The sequence below is a fragment of the Vanessa atalanta genome, chromosome 9, assembly GCF_905147765.1.
Source record: "Vanessa atalanta chromosome 9, ilVanAtal1.2, whole genome shotgun sequence".
In the NCBI taxonomy this organism is placed as follows: Eukaryota; Metazoa; Arthropoda; class Insecta; order Lepidoptera; family Nymphalidae; genus Vanessa; species Vanessa atalanta.
In genome coordinates, this window is record NC_061879.1 from 4,782,176 (window position 1) to 4,791,296 (window position 9,121).

The 9,121-nt window shown below is 33.5% G+C and overlaps 2 protein-coding genes across 5 annotated transcripts in view; both read left to right on the forward strand.

Moving 5' to 3' along the window:
• Nucleotides 1-5,821, forward strand: part of LOC125066535 (multidrug resistance-associated protein 1) — a 29,862-nt gene extending 24,041 nt beyond the window's left edge. For 2 of the 4 annotated variants that reach the window (XM_047674640.1, XM_047674641.1), the window contains exons 20-27: nt 340-560; nt 1,168-1,385; nt 1,673-1,871; nt 2,214-2,312; nt 2,417-2,619; nt 2,691-2,905; nt 2,994-3,160; nt 3,273-5,821. In XM_047674640.1, coding sequence (XP_047530596.1) covers nt 340-560; nt 1,168-1,385; nt 1,673-1,871; nt 2,214-2,312; nt 2,417-2,619; nt 2,691-2,905; nt 2,994-3,160; nt 3,273-3,467 — 1,517 coding nt within the window. In that variant the 3' untranslated portion in view covers nt 3,468-5,821. The remainder of the gene's footprint in view (nt 1-339; nt 561-1,167; nt 1,386-1,672; nt 1,872-2,213; nt 2,313-2,416; nt 2,620-2,690; nt 2,906-2,993; nt 3,161-3,272) is intronic. The other 2 variants (XM_047674638.1, XM_047674639.1) reach the window with 1 other exon arrangement.
• Nucleotides 5,822-7,021: 1,200 nt separating this feature from the next.
• LOC125066585 lies at nt 7,022-8,160 on the forward strand. The gene is made up of 2 exons (XM_047674717.1): nt 7,022-7,167; nt 7,238-8,160. The coding sequence occupies exons 1-2, from the start codon at nt 7,123-7,125 to the stop codon at nt 7,682-7,684; spliced, it is 492 nt and encodes a 163-aa protein (XP_047530673.1). The 5' UTR covers nt 7,022-7,122; the 3' UTR covers nt 7,685-8,160.
• Nucleotides 8,161-9,121: the final 961 nt, after the last annotated feature.

A 9,121-nucleotide genomic window follows, 5' to 3' on the forward strand; every position in this document is an offset into this window, starting at 1 on the left:
TTGACCTCCGCTGATGACGTTCGTGAACAGATTCCATTTCGTTGGCCCTTTTCTATGTACTGTATCGGTCTCTCATCTCACTCTGGCTTGCTTAGTTTTCAGTTATTTTATTAAACCTTAGAGCATGTTTTTATAGAAAATCTAGCGCACTCTGCCAAGTTCGATTATGCACTTCAAAAATTTCTTCGTTTCGATCGACCGGTAGCGACAGTCGACACTAGATAGCTCCGATCCGACTTTTCGACGAACGCCGTAAACGATGTATTCATTATTTGTTGACTAATGCCAATTTAAGATTTTATCGGGATAGGTTAATATATTTCGTGGACGTTTTTACAGCCTTATCGTCATTTTTCACGGACTTAATGCCATATTTGGCGTGCTGGCGGGCTGCGCGGATTCTGCATGAGCTTTTGTTGGACAATGTACTAAAAGCTCCTTTACAATTCTTCGAAGTGACCCCCGTTGGCCGGATACTTTCTAGGTTTTCTAAAGACATGGACGTTGTGGACACGTCGCTCCCCTCGCAAGCCTCGGACGTTATATATTGCGCGTTTGAGGTAATCAGGCCACCTTGATCTAGTAAAGTCTGCAATATTTTTTTTATTTGGTATACTTTATTAACTTTGCTTAAAATTAATGTTTAGCTTTTCGTTATTGATAACAAATTGCACAATTAGAGGGTAAAATGTACTACACACACTTTAAATATCAATTCGGTATTTGTTTCTTACTGTACACGGCATTACAATGTACACTTGTAACGTTTACTTTCTATTATCTGTATAAATTGCTTATTTGCCTTCATGATCTCGCCTTTCATCATATTTGCATCGAATAACGTGATACCTGCCAACATTTATATTACCACGTGTAATAATATCAATTATAAACTGATCCCAAGGTATGTTTATAAATTCGAGCTTGCGAAAACTCCTCTGTATGAAAAGGATATTTACGCAAAATTTTATTATACAGCTACGAGCATACGCAATACTAAGGTATTATATGCTTTTAATAAGTAGGTATAGTATTCAAAATAGTGGTTTTTATGCTTAAGATAAGTTAAATATTTTTCTAAGAAATCAAACTGTATTTTTGGAATACTCTGTTTTAAAAAATCTTCTCCATGAATTTGTTAAATTATTGTTTAAATGTTTCATGTAGGTACTGGGGACTCTATTCGTTATTAGTTTTTCGACACCGATATTCATGGCTGTGATCCTGCCCATCGGCGTCGTCTACTACGTCATACAGCGTTTCTACGTGGCCACTTCGCGTCAGTTGAAACGACTCGAATCCGTGTCGAGGTCCCCCATATACTCGCACTTTGGGGAAAGTATAACCGGAGCGACTACGATTCGAGCGTATGGAGTCACTAAAAGGTTTGTTTTTTAAAAAATAATACACATACATAATTTGTGTATGTATATACATATATTGTAATAACTTACAAGCTATATTTTTAAGCACTTTCTGAAGCTCATATCGGTTAATAATACAATATCTAATATTTCCTGTTTTTTATAGACGAAAAAAATACTTTAAGAGATTTCTAAATTATTTATAAATAAACAATCGTAGCAGCTAGATGCCAATTGCGTTACTTTAAATGATCTTAGAACTCAATGCTGCGATCAACTCGACCGGTTCTCATAGTCTCTGGCCGCAGGTTCGTGGAGGAGTCCGAGCGCGGCGTGGACCACAACCAGTCGTGCTACTACCCGAGCTGCATCGCCAACCGCTGGCTCGCCGTGCGACTCGAGATGATCGGCAACCTCATCATATTCTTCGCGGCTCTCTTCGCCGTGCTGGGCAGAGACACCATCAACCCGGGTCTCGTCGGCCTCTCCGTCAGCTATGCCTTGCAGGTCCGTAGTACGGTTGCCTTCATAAAACACAACTATTATATTGCATATTTGCATTTCATGTTCCATAAGTTTAAAGAACGATTGAATGAGAATTTACCTCACGAAATGAAAATAAACTAAGAAACAAGAAATGAAGAATGAAAAAAAATTAGTGATTTTGTAATTGTTTTTTTTTTCTTAAAGTACAAATTAGTGTAGTTATTGTTTTGACATAACACAAAATTTGTCAGTAAAAGATAAAAAGTTCTTTTCGTTTTTCTTATCAAAGACATGGTTACATAGTCAATTTTACAAATTTTGTTAATATGATTTAATTCTAACTACTATATATAATTTTGCTAGATAACTCAAACATTAAACTGGCTCGTGAGAATGACCTCCGAAGTGGAAACTAACATCGTAGCCGTAGAGAGAATAAAAGAATACGCAGAGACGACTCAGGTAAATATACGGCCGAACAAATACAGCCATACTCACGACTGCCGGCAACTAAAGCGATCACCGTTTAGACACGTCCAGTTCTATGAGAATCGTTCCGTGCGCAGGAAGCGGCGTGGACGGTGGCGAAGGGCCCCGGCTCCACGTGGCCCGAGACGGGCGCGCTGCAGCTGGAGCGCCTGTCGCTGGGGTACCGCTCGGGCGAGCCGGCGCTGCGGGACCTCACCTGCACCGTGGCGCCCCGCGACAAGCTGGGCATCGTGGGCCGCACCGGCGCCGGCAAGTCCACGCTCACGCTCGGCCTCTTCAGGTACCCTCCGCGCCCCTGTACGCCGACACCACCCGCCCCCTCCCGCCTCATGCTTGACGTTGTCGTTGCAGAATTGTGGAGGCGATGAGCGGCAGGATACTCATCGACGGTATCGATATATCGACGATTGGCCTGCATCAGCTTCGGTCGCGCATCACCATCATCCCGCAGGACCCCGTGCTTTTCTCGGGTTCCCTGCGGATGAACCTAGATCCGTTCGGCGTCTACACCGACGAGGAGATTTGGCGGTCTCTGGAGCACGCGCATCTTAAATCGTTTGTGCAAGGTGAGATGCTAAAGATAGACATTGCCGTAACGATTTTGTACTAGAGGTATTAATTTAAACGATTCGGTCGACTTTCGCTCTCCCGCAGGTCTACAAGCGGGACTTCTGCATGAGATCTCGGAGGGTGGAGAGAATCTCTCGGTGGGTCAGAGGCAGCTGGTGTGTCTGGCGCGCGCGTTGCTGCGTAAGACGCCGCTGCTGGTGCTGGACGAGGCCACGGCTGCCGTCGACTTGGAGACCGACGACCTCATACAGGTAAACAGTTCTTTACATAAAAAATATTGTTTAATGTCGGATAGGTATTGATCGGATTAAGTAGCTAAACGAAACGCCTAAATAATGCATATTGCCCTATTCACTATTACAGAAAACAATAAGATCGGAATTCGCATCTTGCACGGTCCTGACCATCGCACATCGTCTCAACACTATCATGGACTCCACTAAAGTCATGGTACTGGACAAAGGACAGCTAGTGGAGTACGCACCACCGGAACAGCTATTGCAAGACAAAAATTCTATTTTCTACGGCATGGCTAAAGACGCCGGTCTTGTTAACTGAGTTTTATAATTATGCATTTATATAAACACGTGTTCAATTTGATATTTGTTACTGACATGACGATTAATCCGATAAGGCCGAAGTATGTCACAAATATACTTAAAAATTGTTTTCTTAATATGAAAAATGTATCCTGAATAGCTTTATAATTTACTTTAGAACATATTTTACTATCTAACCGGTTTTCTCGAAATGTCACTAGCAAATACTTAATCTACAATAAGCACGATGAAGGGGCGATGTACATTAACAATAAGTGTCGTGTTTGACATGATGGATGCATTACCTCTGGTGTTATGAAGAAACCTCTATAAATAATTTTATTAATATATCTTTCAAAACTCAAGACATTTTATATACTTCACATTTAATTGATCTGCTCTAAACAGTAGCAATAATTACTCATGTATAGTTACCACTCCAGGCCGCCCATTACTTAATTATTTATATTTTATATACCTTCACATTAGTACTTATTTTTAAGTAATTTAATTATTAATATCCCGTTAAATCGAGGATGACATTAAATATACAACCCGTTTTTTATACTATTTATATTATATAAAATTTTAATGAAAATATTGTTAACAGAATTCATAATTAATCATTTCAGTATTTTTTGTTTTCGTAGTGTGTGCCAATGTCAGCCATCATACACGAGATTTTATTAAATGTTGCTAATTAGTTTATAATAATAGAATTATAATATTCATTTGATTATTTCGTACCTGTTTGTTGAAAAAATGCGTACTTATTGGAAACTAAGATTTTTTTAATTGTTAAGTGCTTTAATTACACCGAATAGTATATTAGATTACATTGTAGAAGAACAATTGCTCTTATATAAAAATGGTCATGGGCTGAGATCTTACATAGACTTTAAATTAAAATCCTCGAATTTATTTGTCTTTAAAAGACCTCTGAAAAGTGTGAGACTGTAAAATTCATAAATAAAGAATTAATTAATATTTACTTAACAAAATCTTAGCATTTGTAATTTTTTTATCTCGGTTTCTCCACTATAATAAAACAAATCTGTTTAACTCTTAAAGCACTGCCAGATAAAATTAAACTTTTGCCAGTTAGCTATTATTTGTTACAACCGATCGATATGCTGATAGTTTTATTGTACAATTAACAGGTGTAATCCACATATTGTTGTTTATATGCCTTGTTGAAGGTTTTAATTTAATTTATAGTAAATCGTGTTCATACTAACTTACAAGTTTAGAAAGTACAGATATTTTACGAATTCGAATAACTAAATATGTATTTTAATCAGAATTTATAGCACAAAACCCTCAACTAACCGCCTGTTTCTGAAATGATGAGATGAACGCTCATTGGTCGGGTATTACTTTATCTTGTCTGTTTGTTATTGACCAATGTACAATTAGACTAAAGTCAATTAGTTAATCTAACTTTGATCTGCGTTTCAGATACAGGAGGTTACAATAGATTTCTATTATAATTTAACTTTTGTTAAGATATGCCATGCCTGTAGTTATATTACTATTTCATTAGGATTAAAAGTCTTTGTACCTCTTACAAAAGATAGACGTATGAACAGAGCATTTTGATTCAAACCTCGAACTTGTTAACTTAAATAAATACGTACTAATATTATTTTCGTCGTAAGATGTTACAAATTATTTACAAAAAACTTTGTTTTAGTTACCTTAACTGTTAACTGGACAAATAGTGTTAATATTATTATTTTAATGATAAAAGCAAAAATGCAAATTAAACGTATAAGATTTTGTGTCTGAGACATTAAGGATTTACTTAGTTTTGTAATCGTTTATAATAGAATATCTAAGTTATGTCATTTTTCGCTTTTATTTTTTCATTATAATGCTCATTAACATGGTAACCTAACTGTCTTTGTTTGCAATACATCTACATTGATAAAAGTGCAACAAATTTAGTCAATTAAGTCAATTTTACTTAATAAACATGTGAAACTTTAACATGCATCGATGAAAGTACTTCATTCTGGTATTTTTAGGGCTCAACTTGTACTTATTAAAATAATAAAAAGTGTGAAAAGTAACAAATTACTTACCTAGATATGTATGTATGTACATTCGATTTTATATATATATGTCATAGGTTGATTCGCAGCTGAAATTAATTATGTATTGTATCTTGCCTATACTGTTTCTTTTTTTTAATTAAATACGTAATGAAAAAAAGAACGTAAACTTAATGTTAAATTGTGTAATTTTTATATTTTATAACATAAGAGTTAATTGTAAATAACTGTAATGATATGAAAATTCCTAACAATAAAACATTCTTCTAGGAGCAATTATACAGTTAAATTTCGGTCAATAAATATTTTTTTCAAGATTTACCAAATTTTTTCTTTATTTAACAATAAGTCTTTAGCAAGCAACTTCAAAAATTTAAGTTTCTTTGTTTGTTTAATCAAATAATTACAATACAGGAATAAAAAAATTGTAATATAGAATTTGATTTATTTTGTTTTCCTCTTTTTATATATTATACATGAACAATTTATTCATCTTTATTATTCTCTTAATTTGCCGAAACCGGAAACTGAATTTCGTCATGAAATTAGGCACAGGTATTTCAGTGAACTACCTGAAAGTCCCCCTAAAAAGTTTTTCTAATTATTCAACGAAAAATGATATGTAATTTATCGTTTTTCTCGTCTATCTAATTTTTTTTTGCCCCATGACAAGACGTGTTAATGTTACGAATATATACTGACTATAATAGCTTAAATATCCTCCGTTGTCAAAATTCTATTTCTCATAGTTATTTTATCTTTTTGTACAAAACCTATTATTTAAATCTATTTTCCCAATCTATTAATGGTCTTGGTACTTTAGTTATAAGTAGAAACCCTTATTTATATATTTATTATTGTTTACATAATTATATATTTATTTCAATAATTAAAAAAACAATTCCTTTTTTAAAGTTTAATCTAAGACAGTAATTTCCAAAATTACTTGATTAGAATATAATAAATAATACGATTTCATTAAAAAATGTGGAATGTTTTTAATTAATTTTGTAGCCCTATGCGCACTTTGGAAGCACGAACACAGTAAATTTCTTGAAACACAATGTACATTATACGTGCTCCATATGCTTTTCGTTTTATAATCGCAATGTGTCAATCTACTAGTATGCAAAATTTTTTGACATAAAAGCATTTTTATATCCTTTAATAATCGCTGAGAACGCTAGCGTACTAGTATGTGCTACCCAGATTTACAATTTTGTTCGTTGTGTTTGGAAAATTCAAAATTTACAAATTTCTGTTTTTTAAATTAAAACGTTACAATTTAATCTTATAGTATAGTGTTGGTGAGTAATAAACAATACTTTGATTACGTTACGGACTCAAACACATAAAAGCTTGCAACAAATGCAAAGAAACTTAGATTCTAGATTGACAATGACATCCTAACGGCCATCAGCTGACCAGCTGTCATAATTCAGTATTCACTATTCAGTAACTTAAGCGTATTATGTATGTAAATATTAATCATATTTTGTAAATAAGAAAAAGGAAAACTTGCATAGATAATTTAAAGACAATCATAGTAAAAAAAAAGAATTAGAAAAGAAAATTAAATACAAACAATTATATATTAAAATACTTTGTTTATAAGCAATAATGGATATTATATTTAAAGTTGATTTAGAAGATAAATTTAGAACCGTATGTATTGTATACTGTTTTCATTTGCCAATATATTTATTTGTTTATAAAAGTAATCATTTATTTTAAGGTTATTGAAGACACAATGGAACATTTATATGTTAAGAAAATTAACTCTACTATATTAAATGAGCAAATTATTGCAACAGCTAAAAAAGAAATTAAAGAATTACTTATTAAAAGCAATTTCAACAACCAGAAGATCCAAGAATTATTGTTATCAAAAGGTTATAATGAAGAAAGAATTCATACTTTTTCTTCTTTAATTCAAAACCGAAGAGATGAATTGCTTTATTTAACATTAGTTAATCTCAATAGTTCTTATGGTGAAACAGTAGCAAAATTTGATTGGATTTTGAAGTTGGTTTATGGCACAAGTGAGCTCAAAAATCTAAAATATCCATTGCTCCAACTGGCACTGACAACGGTCAATGATGGAAAATGTCAACAAAGAAACTATGATATTAGTAAAGATATGTTAATAAAAATAATTAATGTCTTGGAAAATATTGATTAAGAAGTAATCAGAATGTTATATAATATTTAAAATGAATTAACCATTTTGTTTTTTATTTGAATTTTAAAATATTGAAGATGTTGGTTCGGATCTATTTCAACAACCATCAAGCTATGTTAGAGCCGAGATGGCTCAGTAGTTAGAACATGTGCACCTTAACTGATAATTTCTGGTTCAAACCCAGGCAAGCATCACAGAATTTTCATGTGCTTAATTTGTGTTTATAATTTGAATTCTGTGTATTCCACCAACCCGCATTGGAGCACCGTGGTGGAATATGCTCCATACCAGCGGCGGCCTTACCCATTGCGAGGCTCCGGGCGGTAGGTCTTTGCTAGGCCCCTTGTCCTCGGTGAAATGTATGTATGTGATTCGAAAATAGGTCTGGTTGTTTGGTTAGGTGTTTGTTATGTTTGACGAGTGATGGTAAAGTAATACAAATAAATAAAATTTGTGTACTTTTATAATATTTTATATCGAACAAAATTAACAAATAAAGAAATTATAATTTTTTAAATTGATGTTTTTGTCGTCTTCCTTAGACTAAAATCTTTAATTAAAGCATTGGCCGAGTACTATGCGATTAAAAAACCGATCTTCAAGTGTTTCGAAGTGCGATATATTATGTTCTGAATGAATGAATTAGTTAACAAATTTATTTTAATTTACTGTTATTTTATAATCTTAATAAATAATTAGGGATCAAATACAAAAGTTTTAAATAAATCATCTATTTCAATTTTGCTTGGATTTTTGCACGAGGCCCCTGCAAGAGCGAGGCCCTGGGCGATTGCCCCGTTCGCCACCCTCTAAGGCCGCCGCTGCTCCATACCTTCTCCTCGAAGGGAGAAGAGGCCTTAGCCCAGCAGTGGGAAATTTACAGGCTGTTAATGTAAGCCATGTATTTGCGTGGTGGAAGACCAGCAAGGCCAGCATTTACAGTTTGTTATTTTATCTTTTTTTTACTTAATCAAAAATTTCTTGCCTCAGTACTCAATATATATTTAACAATCATTGTAGAGATATATTATTTTTATTATAATCAAACATCTAACAAAATGTATTAAAATTTTTGTTTTAATGAGGTATTACCGATGAATGTGTTTTAATGCTGTAAATATCTGTAGTGGTGTATCACACTGCATTGGTCCGTGTACTTTTGATTGAATTGTTTTTGTGTATATGCCGATGGTGTTTCAAAAAAATAAATAAATAAATAATGTCTACTCTATGTAATTGCTTATGTAACAAATATATTGTTTCAATGTAAGTGTTATAAATTCTGATATATCAGTATTAAAGTTAAAAAATTATAATGGTTATAAATAATCATTATACATTAATTTCCTTTTAATAACAATTAATTCATAAATGCGGACCGTGACGATGTCCTTAATGAATTCGGGCACGGCGTCAAACGTCAAGAGGCTAATCAAA

What these genes read in the sequence shown, in the direction of transcription:
- LOC125066585 (XM_047674717.1), top strand. Translation starts at nt 7,123, where the DNA reads ATGGATATTATATTTAAAGTTGATTTAGAAGATAAATTTAGAACC. An exon ending in TAGAAGATAAATTTAGAACC is followed by an intron (nt 7,168 to 7,237) that starts GTATGTATTGTA and finishes ATTTATTTTAAG; the next exon opens with GTTATTGAAGACACAATGGA.